The sequence below is a fragment of the Salvelinus fontinalis genome, chromosome 16 (assembly GCF_029448725.1).
Source record: "Salvelinus fontinalis isolate EN_2023a chromosome 16, ASM2944872v1, whole genome shotgun sequence".
Taxonomy (NCBI): domain Eukaryota; kingdom Metazoa; phylum Chordata; class Actinopteri; order Salmoniformes; family Salmonidae; genus Salvelinus; species Salvelinus fontinalis.
Genome location: NC_074680.1, coordinates 7662958 through 7684740, shown reverse-complemented (window position 1 = coordinate 7684740; position 21783 = coordinate 7662958). Strand labels below are relative to the sequence as shown.

The 21783-nt window shown below is 43.6% G+C and overlaps 1 protein-coding gene across 5 annotated transcripts in view; it reads left to right on the top strand.

Annotated features, from left to right (window-relative positions):
• kif13ba (kinesin family member 13Ba) overlaps positions 1–21783 on the top strand; it is a 91304-nt gene that overhangs the window by 1471 nt on the left and 68050 nt on the right. For all 5 annotated transcript variants that reach the window (XM_055864265.1, XM_055864264.1, XM_055864261.1 and 2 more), the window contains exon 3: positions 6158–6251. In XM_055864265.1, the coding sequence (XP_055720240.1) occupies positions 6158–6251 (94 nt within the window). The remainder of the gene's footprint in view (positions 1–6157; positions 6252–21783) is intronic.

Here is a 21783-nt window from a genome sequence, read left to right as displayed (position 1 = left end):
TTATTCTCTCAACCAGCTACACGAGGTAGTCACCTGGAATGCTTTTCAATTAACAGGTGTGCCTTGTTAAATGTTAATTTGTGGAATTTCTTTCCTTAATGCATTTGAGCCAATCAGTTGTGTTGTGACAAGGTAGGGTTGGTATACAGAAGATAACCCTATTTGATAAAAGTCCAAGGTCAAATTATGGCATGAACAGCTCAAATAAGCAAAGAGACACAACAGTCCATCATTACTTTAAGACATGAAGGTCAGTCAATACGGAAAATGTCAAGAACTTTGAACGTTTCTTCAAGTGCAGTCGGAAAAACCATCAAGCGCTATGATGAAACTGGCTCTCATGAGGACCACCACAGGAAAGGAAGACCCAGAGTTACCTCGGCTGCAGAGGATAAGTTCATTAGAGTTCCCAGCCTCAGAAATTGCAGCCCAAATAAATGCTTCAGAGATTAGTTATTTTTATTTCACCTTTATTTAACGAGGTAGGCTAGTTGAGAACAAGTTCTCATTTACAACTGCGACCTGGCCAAGAAAGCAAAGCAGTTTGACACACAACAACACAGAGTTACACATGGAATAAATAAACAAACATACAGTAGAAAAAGTCTATATACAGTGTGTGCAAATGAGGTAAGATAAGGGAGGTAAGGCAATAAATTGGCCATGGTGGCGAAGTAATCACAATATAGCAATTAAACACTGGAGTGATAGATGTGCAGAAGATGAATATGCAAGTAGAGATACTGGGGCGCAAAGGAGCAAGATCAATAAATACAGTATGGGGATGGGCTGTTTACAGATTGGTTATGTACAGGTGCAGGGATCTGTGAGCTGCTCTGACAGCTGGTGCTTAAAGCTAGTGAGGGAGATATGAGTCTCCAGCTTCAGTGATTTTTGCAGTTTGTTCCAGTTGTTGGCAGCAGAGAACTGGAATGAAAGGTGGCCAAAGGAGGAATTGGCTTTTAGGGGTGACCAGTGAGATATACCTGGTGACCAGTGAGCTGAGATAAGGTGGGGCTTTACCTAGCAAAGTAACAGACACGTCTTAACATCAACTGTTCAGAGGATGTGTGAATCAGGCCTTCATGGTTGAATTACTGCACAGAAACCACTACTAAAAGACACCAATAAGAAGACTTGCTTGGGCCAAGAAACACGAACAATGGACATTAGATCGTTGGAAATCTGTCCTTTGTTCTGATGAGTCCAAATTTGAGATGTTTGGTTCCAAACGCTGTGTCTTTGTAAGACGCAGAGTAGGTGAATGGATCTCCGCATGTGTGGTTCCCACCGTGAAACATGGAGAAGGTGTGGGGGTGATTTACTCGTGACACTGTCAGTGATTTATTTAGAGTTCAAAGCACCCTTAACCAGCATTGTTACCACAGCATTTAGCAGCAATATGCCATCCCATCTGGTTTGGGTTTAGTGGGACTATAATTTGTTTTTCAACAGGACAATGACCCAACACACCTCCAGGCTGAGTGATGGAGTGCTGCATCAGATGACCTTTTCTCCACAATCACCTGACCTCAACCGAGTTGAGATGGTTTGGGATGAGTTGGATCGCAGAGTGGAGGAAAAGCAGCCTACAAGTGCTCAGCATGTGTTGGAACTGCTTCAAGACTATAGGAAAAGCATTCCAGGTGAAGCTGGTTGAGAGAATGCCAAGAGTGTGCTAAGCTGTCATCAAGGCAATGGGTGGCTACTTTGAAGAATCTCAAGTCCAAATTATATTTGGATTTGTTTACACTTTTTATTTTTTTGGTTAGTACATGATTCCATATGTGTTATTCATAGTTTTGATGGCTTCATTATTATTCTACAATGTAGAAATGAACAAAAATAAAGAAAAGCCCTGAATGAGTAGGTGTCCAAACTTTTGACTGATACTGTATATTAGAGATGTCTAGAGATTACTTTTGCTTGATGATTTCAACAGCCAACAACATCCATTGGCATTTTGCTTGATCAGGCCAGACTATTGGGTGGGATAGCATGGATTTGAAAATATTCCTGACCTATAATACACAAACGATCTGCCTATTTAAGAAGTTATGGATTTAGTGTTAAACGGTGTGATCGGCCTGAACAAGTGTAGTCTCCCTTTCATAACATAAGCCGCAGTAATGAGTGACATGCCTCCCGTTAATGAATCTTTGCGCACACTCAAATGATTCGGTCAATTATAATGCTGGCTATGAATGCCGCTTGGAGGGAAGAAAGGATATTTTAGCCGTGTGCCCCCAGTCGAATTTAGCCATGGGAGAACATGTCTGGATGTACGAGAGTCTACTGAGGTGGAAAATACTGACTAGCTACAATGTAGCGGGCCATGTCACGTGTTCCTTCTCACAGAGCGTAGAAATCAGTCACCAGACATGGAATTTTACCAGCGCTCTTTCTCGTGTATCCTCCAATCATGCAATGAAACAAGCCCAGGGCAGTATCCATTTGACACTGTTATATCCCGCACTACACCTATCCTTGTCCATTTTGATTAGTAGCCTACTGTCTGCAAATTTAATTGGATTCCCACCAAAACAGACCCTAGACTGAAGCTTCTCTTGCACTGTTAATAACCACAAATCAGAACACAACTTACATTTCTGCTTCACACTGTTGATGTAACTGTTAATTTGATTTCTAAGTTACTGACATCTCAAATGTATTATGGCAAGGGCTCATTGATCTTGGGATCTAAGTGTATCAGACTTAGTGCCGAGTGATTTAGTGTTTTTTTTTTTAAGGTTGTTTCGGTTAGATTTGTACAATTATACATATTTTTTTCAGTTTTCGATCATTTAAAACATGACATCTATTAAATAAAAGTAGTGAACATTCAATTGCCAAAACATAGAAAATATCCCATTGATGTCAATAGAAAAATGGAAAATTAATGAGATAAAATATTTAATTTGTGTATATTACTTTGTTTTTTTTATTTGATTACTTTATTATTTTTCATTCCTTAAAGTCATCATCGCATCTCTGCTCAGGCAGTAGTAGCCAGACAGCCATAAAACGTTATCTTTGTGCTCGCCATACTGTACTGTTTTACGTCATCCTATTTAGCTAGGCTAGCCTTTAGAGCTGCAGAGCTGTCTGACAATCGTTTTACTAGTTCTTTAAAGTAGATAAGGCATACTTTCACGAACTGTCTCAATCATTCACTCTTGTTGTGTACATTCCTTTCTCATGCGGTCTGTGTGTGTCTAACTTAGCAGTTGTAAAAGTGTATCCATCTATACGAGCCGGAAAGAACAGGCTCATTGGATTGTCATTGTAGTCATTTACCACATATCTGCGCTGAACTAGGTTCAATATTTGCTTAATGAAAACTACAAACTCCCTTCAGCCCAGCGTCTCACATAGTTCTTGACTTGATTCCTCTCAAGAATGAGTTGATTTCCTTCTAGAGAAACGGCACATTGGGCTCACAAAAAAAACCGACATGGAATTCAAGTAATTCATCCGACGTCGTCAATTAGTTATTTTTTTTTTAGGATATAAAACAACTAACGTTTCGGTTAATCGCTCAGCACTATTCAGACTCGGAGCTGTTCTGGCTGTGCTGGACAAAGGCAGGAAGGGAGTCAGTCTGAAAGGACTATTTGCTAGCGTTGCATAACTGACCATGTTCTCATGGCCGTAGAGGAGTTACTGGTGGGAGGCCAGGTCTTCGAAGAACGACCCCATCGGCTCCAGCCCAGTCACATCATATACACTGCCTTTCCATTTCCACATTGATGTCATGCCTATTGTACCACCAACTAAGCCCGGTGCTGTTTCACTTACCGCACGGAAGAAAGCTAATTTGCCAATGGAAAATGAGCTGGTACTGGAAAGAATCTGATGAAAGACGAGAGAATACTAGGATATTACCGTCACTTCTCCGTTGCATTTCACTTAAGATGTATACATCTTTCCTCTGTTCATTTCCTTTTGAGAAAAAGCAGATCTAATGCTATTACCGAAAGTCACAGAATAATCAACTGGTCAGAACATTAGCAGGTGTATAACCACACACTGATCTGTATAACCACACACTGATCTGTACTACCAGTCTGGTATGTGAGGCTGCTGGAGCTTACTCACACACACCAGGCAAAGTGGTTGATCCATATCAGTGGCAGTGAAAACTGTGTAATGGTGCTCAAACCCGTGTGATGATCACACACACACACACACACACACACACACACACACACACACACACACACACACACACACACACACACACACACACACACACACACACACACACACACACACACACACACACACACACACACACACACACAGTGTGCCCAATAAAGACGCTCAGTGACTCGGTTCAGGGAAACACGGGGCTGTGACACTGGCAAGGCACTCAAGATCACGTCTTGTTATTTGGGATTGGACTGGAGCCTAAGTCCTTGGATTCCTTCACAGTACCAGCACTGACTCTTAAACCCAATTTGACCCCAACAAGTATACACGTTCTTTACCTCTCTGCTTCGGTGGTTACTGGTCACCAATGCATGAGGGGGAAGGATGGATGGATGGATGGAGGGAGGAAGGGAAGAGGGAGGAAGCCCGTGCTTCCTCTGAGGGAGAAGGGTTGCAGCCAGCCGGAGTTACTCTCCCGAAGGTCCCTCCCACCCCCTCTGTGCCCCAGAATCCATAGGGTAGTGCTACCTCTCCATGCAACTCCCCTATGCAAAAAACCCTCTATGCAATTTGCATTGACATGGCCATGGATCATGGATCTTTCCTCTGGACACACTTATCGTTTCATGGATGTGTTTGAAATTTAATGTGTGTGGTTATTTACATAGCCAAGTAGTGAATGTTTTGTTTGGGTGTCTGTGTGAGTTTGTCTTGTCTACTGGCCTCTTTGTTTGTGTGCATTCCTGTCGATGCTAAAAATGTGAGGAATTGTGAATATTGGACCCCAATGGTCAAGTGCAAACACAGGGTTTTGAAAATAATGAACTGGTTGTTTGGTTAATAATAATAATAATAATAACAACGTCTATAAGAATGCAGTCGGTGAGGAATAATGTTCTAGACACAGTACAGTAAGTACAGAGGAAATCTAGGCTAAATCATAATACCGTTGAAGTGTTTTGTTCCCTAGGACAATTTTGAAATGAGCAAACTGACAGTGTGGAAAGGGGACGAGCCCACATTTAGGCCAGCAGTACAGATGGAGAGCCCAATAATTAATGCTGCTATTATTAGGCTTCCATATGGCAGTGCTGGGCTGCACTAGCTACAATGTGCTAACTAACAGGGCAGCCAAAAATAATGGCACACCCATTGTGCCCACAGAGCAGTTTTGGAATTCAGCAAATTATATTTAATGGGTTTTCTATGATGGGAAAAAAAAAAAAAAAAAAAAAGTTCTCACCCTCCAGTTTTGATAAAGTAACATTTGACATGGTCATTCATCAGACATGTTTACAGTGAATGTGACTCACAAGTGACTTAATGCCATATAGGCCTGCTACATGATCTGTTAGTAGCCTTTGTGTGACCCTTGCAGGAATTGAACCCACAACCGTGTGTTTGTTGCCATAGTCAGCAGTATGACCAATCTACTAAGTAGTACTGAGCCATTTGGACCAGCATTGCTTGGCCATTTCTCTCTTTCTTGTATTGGCCAAACCTGAGTTGTGTGAGTGATAACACTTGGCCTCAGAGACAAAAGCTAAGTCATGGTTTGGAACCAGAGGGTCAGGGTCAAAGTGTGATTGAGTCAGTGTCCCATATCATGTGATGAGGGCATTTGTGCGAGGAGGACTAATGGTTTTAGACACTTTTGTTCTACAGTTATCAATTGAGTTACAGCTCACCTCCAAGATAAAAGGCAACAAGCCTGGGCCGATGCCTACCCAGTACCCACCAATCACTGAACAAAAGTTTATTTTTCTTGGCAGAACCCTATGTTATACATTGCCTATATGTGCATCTCTCTGTCTTCACACTACTTAAATGCTTTCAAAGTTGACGATGACCCTGTTGATGTAATGTGACTGCATTAAACTCTGTCTTGGCCTGGGGAAATTAAAACCGTGTACAGGTACTCTCCTTCCTAGTCCCATGAATATGTACCTACCCTGCACCTGGAAGTTGTTCTGAACCTTTTCTATTTCATCTCTCCCTCTCACAGAAAAGGACCTGAACACAAAATGTATTGTGGATATGGAAGGCAACCAGACCATCCTTCACCCAGGTGGTGGAAACCTGGGCAAGGGAGACTCCAGGTCGGTGTGTGTTTCTGTGTGTGCCCATGGGAATCAGTTTCAGCTGTTGAAAGAGTTTGAGTCCAGTAAAGGGATTTGGAGAATGTCGCATGACTGTGTTTGCGTGTCGACAGTCTGTGTCACCTGCTGAGTGAACAATGATTTGGGTGGGGGGGGTTGAACAGTCTGTGTTTGTTTGTGTGGAGAGAGTGTGTGTCTCTGTGTGTATGTCAGTAGACAGCCCAGGCTGCCTGCTGCTCCTCTCCTCATCCTTCCGTGTGTTGGAGCATAACTCTCCTCCGACTGACTTCCTCTCTTTATCTCAACCCTTCCGTTGCCCCGACAATGCAGGGGGATGTCACGGCGGGGTCAACGCCTTGCGATCATGGAACCCCATTACATTTGGAGAAGCTAGGGAGTGAGGAAAAAGAAAAGAAAGAAAAAAAGCATGTTTGCTTTAGCATCTGTCGGCCGTAAAGATCCCCGGCTGACTTTTATGGGGGTAAACAAGGGAAGCGCTATCATTTCTCTCTTTCTCTGCCTCTTTTCTTTATTTCCCTTTATTTTCCTTCGGATGACAATGGTGTGAGCGTTGGTGGGTGGACCAGGTTTTAAACTTGGAGGAGAAAGACGGAGCTGGCTGCTGCCCTCACACTGCAGACACTTTAATGGTGGAGCTGGGTTCGTGTTGTGGGACCTGCTGCTGGGATGAAGAGATGAATGGAGTAGAGGCTCTCCTCGCTCACTCCCATAGAGCCTCTACAGACTCCTAGGGCCCCAGATGCCTCCAATGGCACGAGTTCACATGACTGCCCAGTGTTTTACCTAGTTTATCTTTGGTGGTGGGGGGGACTCGGAATCCAGACAACATATATATATATATATATATATATATATATATATATATATATATATATATATATATATATATATATATATATATATATATATATATATATATATATATATATATATATATATATATATATGTATATATATATATATGTATATATATATATATATATATGTATATATATATATATATATGTATATATATATATATATATATGTATATATATATATATGTATATATATATATATATATATGTATATATATGTATGTATATATGTATATATATATATGTTTTTTTTATATATATATATATTTTTTGTACCCCTCTTTCTCCCCAATTTCGTGGTTTCCAATTGTCTCATCGCCTCAACTCCCGTACGGACTCGGGAGAGGCGAAGGTCGAGAGCCGTGCGTCCTCCGAAACAAAACCCAACCAAGCCGCACTGCTTCTTGACACAATGGCCACTTAACCCAGCCGCACCAATGTGTCGGAGGAAACACTGTACACCTGGCGACCACGTCAGCCAGATCTTAACCCTTTGAAAAACAATTAAACGGAATTTGGGGAAAAACAAAACAGGTATTTTATAGGGCCTATAATATCCATCCACTCCCCTGTCTTTTTCCTGCGTGCCAGCATGTGGAGGGCGGGACTGTGTTGCCTGTCTGACTGATCTCTCTATCTATTGAATGTGTGTGGGACTAGTGGGACGTTGAACTGCTAATGTTTTGTCTCTGCTCCCGTGTCTTGTTAAATATTAATGGCCGATTTCGGTTTGTTCTCCCTATGTGTTCTTTCCTCTAGCGATAGTTAGAATCAGGGATAGCCCTCTGTCGTGTCGATGCATGTTGGGCCTTCTATGTTGGCTGATCTGATGTATCATGTGTGGAAAATGATCATGTCAGATAGGGCCTGTCTAATGAATGTTCAATAGGCCTACAGTACATTGACACTCCCTGAATGTCCCTGGCTGGAACTGACTGTGCTCCACCTCCATTGAGACAAACTGGCCACGCTCAGACTGTACAAGGACTGCCTATCTAGCACTACCTTCAACAATCTTCAATAGGTGAAGACCACCATACATGCACACTGCCCCCCCCCCCCCCCCCCCCCACACACACACACACACACACACACACTAGTGCTGTGACGGTCATGGAATTTTGGATGACTGTAATTGGCCAGCCAAATGACTGAGGTCTCTAATAACCATTTTGAATAGCCCCCCCCAAAATTATTCAAATATATACAGTGCATTCGGAAAGTAGTCAGACCCCCTTTTCCACATTTTGTTACGTTACAGCTTTATTCTAAAATGTGTTAATTAGTTTTTTCCTCATCAATCTAAACACAATACCCCATAACCTGACAGAGAGAACCTTCCCAAAGGACAACTATCTCTGCAGCACTCCACCAATCAGGGCTTTATGATAGTGGCCAGAAGGAAGCCATTCGTCAGTAAAAAGCACATGACAGCCCGCTTCATCTTTGCTAAAAGGGACCTAAAGACTCTTAGAGCATGAGAAACAAGATTCTCTGGTCTGATGAAACCAAGATTGAACTCCTTGGCCTGAATGCCAAGCGGCACGTCTGGAGGAAACCTGGCACCATCCCTACGGTGAAGCATGGTGGTGGTGGTGGCAGCATCAGGCTGTGGGGATGTTTTTCAGCGGCAGGGACTGGGAGACTAGTCAGGATTCAGGGAAAGATGAACGGAGCAAACTACAGTGAGATCATTGGTTAAAACCTGCTCAAGGTAAACAGACAAGTCTCTGAATGTCCTTGAGTGGCCCAGCCAGACCCTGGACTTGAACCCGATCATACATCTCTGGAGAGACCTGAAAATAGCTGTGCAGCGATGCTCCCCATCCAACCTGACAGCACTTGAAAGGATCTGCAGAGAGGAATGGGAGAAACTCCCCAAATAAAGGTGTGCCAAGGTTGTAGCGTCATACTCAAGGCTGTAATCCCTGCCAAAGGTGCTTCAACAAAGTACTGAGTAAAGGGTCTGAGTACTTATGTGAATGTAATTTCTGTGTTTTTATTTTTAGTAAATCTGCAAAAATTGATAATCTGTTTTTGCTTTGTCATTGTGTGTAGATTTGAGGGGGTGGGGACAATTTTATCCATTTTAGAATAAGGCTGTAAAGTAACAATGTGGAAAAGTCAAGGGGTCTGAATACTTTCTGAATGCACTGTGTGTGTATGTGTATATACACTACCGTTCAAAAGTTTGGGGTCACTTAGAAATGTCCTTGTTTTTGAAAGAAAAGCACTTTTTTTTGTGCATTTAAAATCATATCAAATTAATCAGAAATACAGTGTTGACATTGTTAATGTTGTACCTGACTATTGTAGCTGGAAACGGCTAATTTAAAAACATAAAAAAAAAAAAAAAATGGAATATCTAATATCATTATCAGCAAACTTTGTTCCAATGGCACGTTGTTAGCTAATCCAAGTTCGTCATTTTAAAAGGCTAATTGATCATTAGAAAACCCTTTTGCCATTATGTTAGCAAAGCTGAAAACTGTTGTCCTGATTTAAAGAAGCAATAAAACTGGCCTTTAGACTAGTTGACGTGCCATTGGAACACAGGAGTGATGGTTGCTGATAATGGGCCTCTGTACACCTATGTAGATATTCCATAAAAAAATCAGCTGTTTCCAGCTACAATAGTCATTTACAACATTAACAATGTCAACACTGTATTTCTGATCAATTTGATGTTATTTTAATGGACAAAATATTTGCTTTTCTTTCAAAAACAAGGACATTTCTTAGTGACCCCAAACATGTGTGTGTGTGTTTTCTATGCATATTTTATATTTTCCTCCACTCCTGCTGGTATGTGCTGCCATAGAAATAGAATGAATAGAACGTCAATGATTGCATAATGGTATGCATAGTGTACCTATAGGGGCAAAGCAGTACATTACATTACATTTAAGTCATTTAGCAGACCCAGAGCGACTTACAAATTGGTGCATTCACCTTATGATATCCAGTGGAACAACCACTTTACAATAGTGCATCTAACTCTTTTAAGGGGGGGGGGGGGGGGTTAGAAGGATTACTTTATCCTATCCTAGGTATTCCTTAAAGAGGTGGGGTTTCAGGTGTCTCCGGAAGGTGGTGATTGACTCCGCTGACCTGGCGTCGTGAGGGAGTTTGTTCCACCATTGGGGTGCCAGAGCAGCGAACAGTTTTGACTGGGCTGAGCGGGAACTGTACTTCCTCAGAGGTAGGGAGGCGAGCAGGCCAGAGGTGGATGAACGCAGTGCCCTTGTTTGGGTGTAGGGCCTGATCAGAGCCTGAAGGTACGGAGGTGCCGTTCCCCTCATAGCTCCGTAGGCAAGCACCATGGTCTTGTAGCGGATGCGAGCTTCAACTGGAAGCCAGTGGAGAGAGTAAAACCACAATGTGTACCCATCAATATGTGCTGTGATTAGTTGATTCAACTCACCTGATTTAAAAAAAATATATAGATTTTTGTTTTGTTTGCGCTTTGTCTGAGAAAAGCGCTTTACAAATTAAATGAGTTATTACAAAAAGTACATTCCAATGCATCAGTCACATCAGTTAACTAATTTGAATGAACATTCTACATTACCATGGAAATGATTACGTCACAATACCAGGCAGCCATTGTGAGTGTACCCATGAGTTTACAACTCAAATTGCCACAGTTCGAGGTTCCAAGCCCATTCTATTCATTGTTTGCTATGACACCTTGTTTGTTTCAGCAAGAGGCAACCAAATTTCATGACGTTGTTAACCCTTTGATGCGTACAAGGACATATTTGTGATCATTGTTGGGTGGTCCCTGCAGCGTATGATCACAAATGTGATTGGAACAGTAGCAACAGAACATATGATGCAACAAACGCATCTAAACATCATTGTTGTCTGAACTTTATTCCACAATTTCACCTTTTATTGTAAAAGATAAATGCGATCTTCATCATCCAAACAACACGGAACACATCCACAGCTAAACTCAATCCATAAACCAGTCTAAATAACAGGTTGCGCTGACAAAAACTAAACATAAGTTAGCGACTTAGATTTGTTTACAATGTACCACATCTCTGGTGAGAAATCACATTTTATTGGTCACAAACACGTGTTTAGCAGATGTTATTGCGGGTGTAGCGAAATGCTTGTGCTTCTAGTTCCGACAATGCAGCAATATCTAATAAGTAATATCAAACAATTTCACAACATATACCCAATACACACATCTAAGTGAGGAATGGAATTAAGAATATATAAATATAAGGGGCCTCCCGGGTGGAGCAGTGGTCTAGGGGACTGCATCGCAGTGCTAACTGCGCCACCAGAGTCTCTGGGTTCGCGCCCAGGCTCTGTCGCAGCCGGCCGCGACCGGGAGGTCCGTGGGGCGACGCACAATTGGCATAGCGTCGTCCGGGGTAGGGAGGGTTTGGCCGGTAGGGATATCCTTGTCTCATCGCGCTCCAGCGACTCCTGTGGCGGGCCGGGCGCAGTGCGCGCCAACCAAGGGGGCCAGGTACACGGTGTTTCCTCCGACACATTGGTGCGGCTGGCTTCCGGGTTGGAGGCGCGCTGTGTTAAGAAGCAGTACGGCTGGTTGGGTTGTGCTTCGGAGGACGCATGGCTTTCGACCTTCGTCTCTCCCGAGCCCGTACGGGAGTTGTAGCGATGAGACAAGGTAGTAATTACTAGCGATTGGATACCACGAAAATTGGGGAGAAAATGAAATAAAAAAATAAATAAAAAATAATAATATATATATATAAATATATGGACGAGCAATGTCAGAGTGGCGTAGACAAAGATACAATGGAATAGTATAGAATACAGAATATACATATGCGATGAGTAATGCCAGATATGTAAACATTATTACATTTACATTATTAAAGTGACCAATTTATTAAAGTGGCCAATGATTTCAAGTCTGTGCATATAGGCAGCAGCCTCTGTGATAGCAATGGCTATTTAACAGTCTGATGGCCTTGAGATAGAAACTGTTTTTCAGAGTCTCTCAGTCCCAGCTTTGATGCACCTGTACTGACCTCGCCTTCTGGATCATAGCGGGGGGAACAGGCAGTGGCTCCGGTGGTTGTTGTCCTTGATGATCTTTTTGGCCTTCCTGTGACATCTGGTGCTGTAGGTCAAATCATAAATCAAACTTTATTTGTCACATGCGCTGAATACAACAAGTGTAGACTTTACCGTGAAATGCTTACTCACAAGCCCTTAACCAACAATGCAGTTCAAGAAGAAGAAAATATTTACTAAGTAGACTGAAATAAAAAGTAACACAATAAGAATAACAATAACGAGGCTATATACAGGGGGCACCGGTACTGAGTCAGTGTGCGGGTGTACAGGCTAGTTGAGGTAATCTGTACATGTAGGTGGGGGTGAAGTGACTATGACTAGATAACAAAGAAATAGTGAGTAGCAGCAGTGTAAAAAAGGGAGGGGGGGGGGTCCGTGTAAATTGTCCTGTGGCACTTTTATGAATTGTTGAACAGTCTTACGGCTTGGGGTTAGAAGCTGTTGAGGAGCCTTTTGGTCCTAGACTTGGCGCTCCGGTAACGCTTGAAAACAGTCTATAACTTGGGTGACTGGAGTCTCTGACAATTTTATGGGCTTTCCTCTGACACCGCCTATTATATAGGTCCTGGATGTAGTGGGCCGTTCGCACTACCCTCTGTAGCACCCTATGCTTGCAAGCGGTGCAGTTGCCGTACCAGGCGGTGATACAGCCTGACGGGATGCTCTCAATTGTGCATCCTGTAAAAGTTTGAGGGTTTTCGGTGACAAGCCAAATTTCTTTAGCCTCCTGAGGTTGAAGAGGTGCTGTTGCACCACACTCCCAGAGCCTTCACCACCTCCCTGTAGGCTGTCTCGTCGTTGTTGGTAATCAAGCCTACTACTGTTGTGTCGTCTGCAAACTTGATGATTGAGTTGGAGGCGTGCTTGGCCACGCAGTCATGGGTGAACAGGGAGTACAGGAGGGGGCTGAGTACACACCCTTGTGGGGCCCCAGTGTTGAGGATCAGTGAAGTGGAGGTGTTTCCTATCTTCACCACCTGGGGGGCAGTCCATCAGGAAGTCCAGTAATCAATTGCACAGGGCGGGGTTAAGACCCAGGGAAATTATGAGCTTGGAAGGTACTATGGTGTTGAATGCTGAGCTGCAGTCGATGAACAGCATTCTTACACAGGTATTCTTCTTGTCCAGAATGGATAGAGCAGTGTGATAGTGATTGCATCATCTGTGGACCTATTGGGTTGGTACGCAAATTGAAGTGGTTCTAGGGTACAGGTAAGGTAGAGGTCATAGGATCCTTAACCTGTCTAGGCTGAGGGTGCTGCTAGCGGCACTCCCCCCCCCCCCCCCCCCCCCCACCCCCACTGAAAAGGCAGAGCCGCGAAATTCAAAAAAAATATTTTTTTAAAATATTTAACTTTCACACATTAAAGTCCAATACAGCTAATGAAAGACACAGATCTTGTGAATCCAGCCAACATGTCCGATTTTTAAAATGTTTTACAGGGAAGACACAATATGTAAAGATGTAAATCTATTACCTAAAAACACATTAGCATAATCCACCATCTTTTATTTGTCCACCAACACCAGTAGCTATCACCAATTCGGCTAAACTAAGATATTTATAGCCCCTAACCAAGAAAAAAACTCATCAGATGACAGTCTGATAACATATTTATGGTATGGGATAGGTTTTGTTAGAAAAATGTGCATATTTCAGGTAGATGGCATAGGTTACAATTGCACCCACCGTCACAAATGGACTAGAATAACTACATAGAGCAACGTGTTTACCTACTTACTAATCATCAAACATTTCGTAAAAATACACAGCATACACTAATCGAAAGACACAGATCCTGTGAATACAGACAATATTTCAGATTTTCTAAGTGTCTTACAGCGAAAACACAATAAATCGTTATATTAGCATACCACATAGCACATAGCAGCCCAGCATTGATTCTAGCCAAAGTGAGCGATAACGTCAACATCGCCAAAATATATTAATTTTTTCACTAACCTTCTCAGAATTCTTCAGATGACACTCCTGTAACATCATATTACACAATCCATATAGAGTTTGATCGAAAATGTTTATATTTAGCCACCAAAATCATGGTTAGACAATGTGAAATGTAGCCCAGCTGGTGAGAAAATGTCCGTGCGCCATATTAGACAGTGATCTACTCTTATACATAAATACTCATAAACGTGACTAAAAAATATAGGGTGGACAGGGATTGATAGACAATTTAATTCTTAATACAATCGCGGAATTACATTTTTTAAATTATCCTTACTTTTCAATACAGTTTGCGCCAAGCGAAGCTACGTCAAAAAACATGGCGTCCTAAGCCACTAACATTTTTCGACAGAAACACGATTTATCATAATAAAAATGTCCTACTTTGAGCTGTTCTTCCATCAGTATCTTGGGCAAAGGATCCTTTCTTGGGTCTAATCGTCTTTTGGTGGAAAGCTGTCCTCTTGCCATGTGGAAATGCCAACTGCGTTCGGGATGAACTGGAAGCGTGCCCAGCAATTCACAGCGTTTCAGAAATAAATGTCCCAAAATCGCACTAAACGGATATAAATTGCTATAAAACGCTTTAAATTAACTACCTTATGATGTTTTTAACTCCTATAACGAGTAGAAACATGACCAGAGTAATATTACTCCCTCCACTAATGCTTGGAACAAGTGCGGGTCGATGTCCTCCAGGCGCATGACGCAGCAAGAAAAGAGTTCCTAGCTACAGGGTTTTTTAATTTGTAGTGCCTGTGAACGCGCAATCGACCCCATTCAAATCGTCATCACGTAAAGGCATCTAGGGAAAGACGTAAACAGTGTCCGTATACTCATAGCAATAACTGTGGCCTTTTAACTGACTCCAGATCAGGGGCCAACATTTCTGAAATCTGACTCCATGTCAGGGAAATTGCTGTAGAATGGGTTCTGTTCCACTTAGAGACAACATTTCAACTCCTATAGAAACTATAGACTGTTTTCTATCCAATAATAATAATAATATGCATATTGTACGATCAAGAATTTTGTGGGAAGCCGTTTCAAAAATTACACGATTAGCATAAATAGTGACAACAGCGTCCCCAGCCTCAACAGGTTAACTAGTCTCTCAAAGCACTTCATGATGACAGAGGTGAGTGCTACAGGGCGATAGTCATTTAGTTCAGTTACCTTTGCATTCTTGGGTACAGGAACAATGGTGGCCATCTTGAAGCATGTGGGGACAGCAGACTGGGATAGGGAGAGATTGAATATGTCCGTAAACACACCAGCCAGCTGGTCTGCGCATACGCTGAGGACGCAGCTAGGGTTGCCGTCTGGGCCGGCAGCCTTGCGAGGTTTAACACGTTTAAATGTGTTACTCACATCTGCCACGGAGGAGAGCCCACAGTCCTTGGTAGCGGGCCGCGTTGTTGGCACTGTGTTATCCTCAAAGAGGGCAAAGAAGGTATTTAGCCTGTCCGGAAGCAAGATGTCGGTGTCCGGGACCTGGCTAGTTTTCCTTTTGTAGTCCGTAGTTGTCTGTAGACCTTGCCACATAAGTCTCGTGTCTGAGCCGTTGAATTGCGACTCAACTTTGTCTTTATACTGACGTTTTGCCTGTTTGATTGGCTTGCGGAGGGAATGACTACTCTGTTTGCATTCTGCCGTATTCCCAGTCACCTTGCCATGTTTAAATGCGGTGGTTCGCACTTTCAGTTTTGTTCGAATGCTGCCAACTATCCACGGTTTCTGGTTAGGGTAGGTTTTAATAGTCACAGTGGGTACAACATCTCCTATACACTACCTGATAAAGTCAGTTACCGTTTCAGTATATTCGTCAATATTATTCCCGGAAGCTACCTAGAACATATCCAATCCGCGTGATCAAAACAATCTTGCATGGATTCCGATTGGTCAGACAAGCGTTAAATAATCCTTAGCACAGGTACTTCCTGTATGAGTTTCTGCCTATAGGAAGTGAGGAGCAAAATGGAGTCATGGTCAGATTTGCTGAAAGGAGGGCAGCGGAGGGCCTTGTATGCATCCCGGAAGTTGTAGTAACAGTGGTCTAGTGTTTTACAGCGCGAGTCGATATGCTGATAGAATTTAGGCATCCTTTTCTTAACATTTGCTTAAAATCTCCAGCTACAATAAATGCAACCTCCAGGATATATGGTTTCCAGTTTGCATAAAGTCCAGTGAAGTTTCTTGAGGGCTGTCGTGGTATCGGCTTGAGGGGGGATATACATAGCTGTGACTATAATCAAGAGAATGCTCTTGGGAGATAACACGGTCGGCATTTGATTTGAGGTATTCTAGGTTGGGTGAAAAAAAAGGACTTGAGTTCCTGTATGTTATCACAATTACACCATGAGTTGTAAATTATGAAACATACACCCCCGCCCTTCTTCCCGGAGAGATGTTTATTCCTGTCGGCGCGATGAACTGAGAATCCAAATGGCTGGACTGACTCCGACAGTATATCCTGAGAGAGCCATGTTTCCATGAAACAAGAGTATGTTACAATCCCTGATGTCTCTCTGGAAAGAAACCCTTGCCCTGATCTCGTTAACTTTGTTATCCTGGGACTGAACACTATCGAGTAATATACTCGTAAGCGGGCTAGAAGACCGCTCTGATTCCCTCTTTTCCGCCGGCGTTGTTTTGGGTTGGCCTCTGGAATCAGTTCAATTGCCCTGGGTGGTGCGAACAAAGGATCCGCTTCGGGAAAGTATTTTTCCTGGTCGTAGTACTGGTGAGCCGCTCTGATATCCAATAGTTCTTCCCGGCTGTATGTAATAACACAATGTTCTGGGCTAACAATGTAAGAAATAAAATAAAACAAAATACTGCAAAGTTTCCTAAGAACTAGAAGCGAGGCAGCCCTCTGTCGGCGCCATCTTAAATGTAATATTGTTTAGAAAAGAGATGCGTGTCAGCTAAGCAAACAGCAGCTGAATTCTTTGATGGCAGCCATGTTTGTTTGTAGCCGGCAAATAGCTTTGCATTAGCTCATCATAATCAGTACAACCTTCAAAAAAGTATTTTACGCACGCGTCTATTACAATCAATGCAAGAATCGGAATGCATTTTGTCACCAGTACTTGAAAATGTGAATAAAACAGTAAATACATTATGGTCCGGGCCTCCCGAATGGCACTGCGGTCTAAGGCACTGCATCGCAGTGCTTGAGGTGTCACTACAGATCTGGGTTCGAAAGCAGGCTGCGACCGGGAGACCCATGAGGCGGTGCACAATTGGCCCAGCGTCGTTCGGGTTAGGGGAGGGTTTAGCAAGCTGGGATGACCTCGTCCCATCGCCCCCTAGCGACTACTTGTGGCGGGCCGGGCGTATGCACACTGACTTCAGTCAGCAGTTGTATGGGGTTACCGCCGACACATTGGTGCGGCTGGCTTCTGGATTAAGAGAGCAATGTGTCAAGAAGCAGTGAGGCTTGGCAGGGTTGTGTTTCGGAGGACACATTGCTCTTGACCTTCACCTCTCCCGAGTCCATACGGGAGTTGAAGCGATCAGACAAGACTAACTACCACTTGGATATGACGAAATTTGGGAGAAAAAGAGGTAAAAAGTACAAACATAAATTGTCGGCAACAGTGAAATGATCTACTTATGTGAAACAGCCTATAGATAATTAGCAGGCAGAGTGCCTTGGTTTGAAGGCGGCGCGGGTTAACTGTCCTGTTGTGTAACAATCACATTTTGGAACAGTGAGTGCATTCTGACATCACGTGCATAAAAAAAACTCACGCTGGGGCAACCGTTAGAGATATTTGGAACTCACAGGTGAAAATGGTTGAGAGTCCATGTTATGGCATAAACTGTTTATGACGATTATTTTATTTTCATGATGGTCTTCATCCATAGCCGTCGGTTATACGATAATTGTGCCAGCACTAACACACAGCAGCGAGGCCAGAGGACCTCTGATGGGAGGGTGACTGTTGATCCAATATGGCCGACCAGCTGCACACCGTGTCATAAATGACTCAGTGACAGTCAGGCTGCTCACGATGTGCTGGCACCACTGCTCTAGACTCATCTCTCCCTTTCTGTTCTGATAACAAGATTGGCTGGCTGTCTATTGTTGAACACCTGTCTGGGTGGATGGCTGGCTGGCTCACTCATATCCTGCCGGCATTGGAGTTTGCATTGTGTGTGTGTGTGTGTGTGTGTGTGTGTGTGTAGTTTGCATAGTGACGTAAGGTATTATTTGCGTAAGTGTTCAATGTTTACTCGTTCAGTCAGACCTTGGCTCAAACTCTTAAGATGTCATTCTTCTTCTTATATTGACATGTTGTTTATTGCACATGGGACAAACGTAGCTCTGCATGGAAAAATATCCAGAAGTATTTTTGGTGTTTTATTAGGATCCCTATTAGCTGTTGCGAAAGTAGCAGCTACTCTTCCTGGGGTCCAAACAAAACCCGAAACATGACATAATACAGAACATTCCAAATCAAATCAAAGTTTATTTGTCACGTGCGCCGAATAGACCTTACAGTGAAATGCTTACTTACAGGCTCTAACCAATAGTGCAAAAAAGGTATTATGTGAACAATAGGTAAGTAAAGAAATAAAACAACAGTAAAAAGACAGGCTATAAAAGTAACGAGGCTACATACAAACACTGGTTAGTCAGGCTGATTGAGGTAGTATGTAGATATGGTTAAAGTGACTATGCATATATGATGAACAGAGAGTAGCAGTAGCGTAAAAGAGGGTTTGGCGGGTGGTGGGTGGCGGGACACAATGCAGATAGCCCGGTTAGCCAATGTGCGGGAGCACTGGTTGTTCGACCCAATTGAGGTAGTATGTACATGAATGTATAGTTAAAGTGACTATGCATATATGATAAACAGAGAGTAGCAGCAGCTTAAAAAGAGGGGTTGGGGGCACACAATGCAAATAGTCCGGGTAGCCATCTGATTACCTGCTCAGATCTTATGGCTTGGGGGTAAAAACTGTTGAGAAGTCTTTTTGTCCTAGACTTGGCACTCTGGTACTGCTTGCCATGCGGTAGTAGAGAGAACAGTTTATGACTGGGGTGGCTGGGGTCTTTGACCGTTTTTAGGGTCTTCCTCTGACACTGCCTGGTGTAGAGGTCCGGGATGGCAGACAGCTTAGCCCCAGTGATGTACTGGGCCGTACGCACTACCCTCTGTAGTGCCTTGCAGTCAGAGGCCGAGCAATTGCTGTACCAGGCAGTGATGCACCCTCCACCTGGGGGCGGCCCATCAGGAAGTCCAGGATCCAGTTGCAGAGGAAGGTGTTTAGTCCCAGGGTCCTTAGCTTAGTGACGAGCTTTGAGGGTACTATGGTGTTGAACGCTGAGCTGTAGTCAATGAATAGTATTCTTACATAAGTGTTCCTTTTGTCCAGATGAGAAAGGGCAGTGTGGAGTGCAATAGAGATTGCATCACCTGTGGATCTTTTTGGGCGGTATGCAAATTAATATACAAGGACAGAGCTAATCAATTTAAAAAAAGGCTTACATATCAATACACACAAACAGTCAAGGTCAAATAGGGGAGAGGCGTTGTGCCGTGAGGTGTTGCTATATCTATTTTCTGGCCTCATTGTGTTACCCAACACAATGATGTCCTTGTATGGAGGCGTTGTTCACATAAGTCCTCTTTTTAATTGTATGTAATCAGATTAATCTAAAAGCCCAATTTAGGCACAATTTTTGGAAATTATTGTAAACACAAACTCGCTTGGCCTCTCCTGAGTGGGTGAGCTTTAAAGTTGATGATCTCCTCAAAGGCCTAGTCCATTGACCCATGACCCCTGACCGCTGCTTGTTATTTACAGTAGTATTATGATCAGCCACCCAAGACAGGCGGGCCCCACTCTGTTGTTTGTCACGCATATTCATTCATTTAGAATGTGTCTGCTCTGCTGTAGGTGTGGGATTACTATTTAGGTCAATAGTACAGTACAGTCCCCTCAGCCCCCTCCTGACTTCAGTCCCCATATAGCCCTCCTTAACCCTTCTCCCCGGTCCTCCATCCTTATCCCTATCTGATGCTTCCTCACGCTGCCCCTTGCCCTATCCTTTCTTTACCCCTCCCCAGTTAGACCGCTGCGCCACTCGGGAGCCTAAGGCACTGCATCTCAGTGCTAGAGGCGTCACTACAGACCCTGGTTCAATTCCAGGCTGTATCACAACCGGCAGTGATTGGGAGTCACGTAGGTCGGCGCACAATTGGCCCAGCGTCGTCCGGGTTAGGGTTTGGCCGGGGTAGGCCGTCATTGTAAATAAGAATTTGTTCTTAACTGACTTGCCTAGTTAAATAAATGAGAATTTAAAAAATACCCAATCCTCCTCCCCACTCCCTAGTGCTCCTCACCCTCCCCAGCCGTGTCCCCCCTAACCCTTACCTCTAGTAGGCTGTAGCACAGGCTAAACCTCGTCCCTCTCCATACTCACAGCACAGAAGGGGGAGCGAGCGGCCAGCAATGTGCATCCACGCGTAAACTTAAAATTTTTTAAGCGACGCTGGTCGCAACAGAGAGAACCAGAGAACGAAAGAGAAGAGAGCAGCGTGCACCGGGTCTCCTGACTGCCTCGCATTCCCCTCTCATTGGCCGGCATGCTGCGTCACGTGACTGGGGTGTGGGGCAGGGACACTCGCAGCCCTCTGGGGTCCAACCCCCCCCCCCTCAACCTTAGCGCTGGTTCCCCGCCCCTGATTTGCTGTGACATGTGTCAGTGTGCAGGATGTCAACTTCTCAGCGAGCTGGTTATGGCTGTGGGGAGGGAGGGTTCTATTCTCTGGCCTGTACCATGCAGAGTGGTTCAACACTCGTTGAGCTCTTGGAAGAAATTGGGCAAGAAAGACTCATAGTAGCAACGCATTGGGGAGGGTTGGTTAGATCGAGCTGTGCTGTGGTTTTTTACTGACTCACTATACAGTGTTTCACTGAACTCTTGGAAGAAATTGGGTGAGTGGAAATGCTGGGCTTGGCTGTGGGTTTTCTCTCACTTATGTGCACACGTTGCGTGTGTGTGTGTGTGTAAAATGAGGGTATACATGGTAACGGGACACGTATTCGTACCGAACCGTTCGGTACGGGGACCTCGGTTCGGCTCCGCACTGTGAACCCGAATTAATAAAGAAATGGATATGTTAGTGGTGTTGTTGATGAGTAATCGTGTGTTTTCATTGAAGAAAATACAAAGTCTTCTTGATTGTGCTCTCATAAGCCATTATATGACTCTTCATCATATATGGAATCAGGAATAGCAACACTTTGTGTTTTCTTTAATAAACAAAAATGAACTACAGTAACTGTTAGCATTTCATTTTCCCGCTGTACAGAAAACGAACCGTGATTCCAAAACCACTATACGTACCGAACCGCGATTCCAAAACCACTATACGTACCGAACCGCGATTCCAAAACCACTATACGTACCGAACCGCGATTCCAAAACCACTATACGTACCGAACCGCGATTCCAAAACCACTATACGTACCGAACCGCGATTCCAAAACCACTATACGTACCGAACCGCGATTCCAAAACCACTATACGTACCGAACCGCGATTCCAAAACCACTATACGTACCGAACCGCGATTCCAAAACCACTATACGTACCGAACCG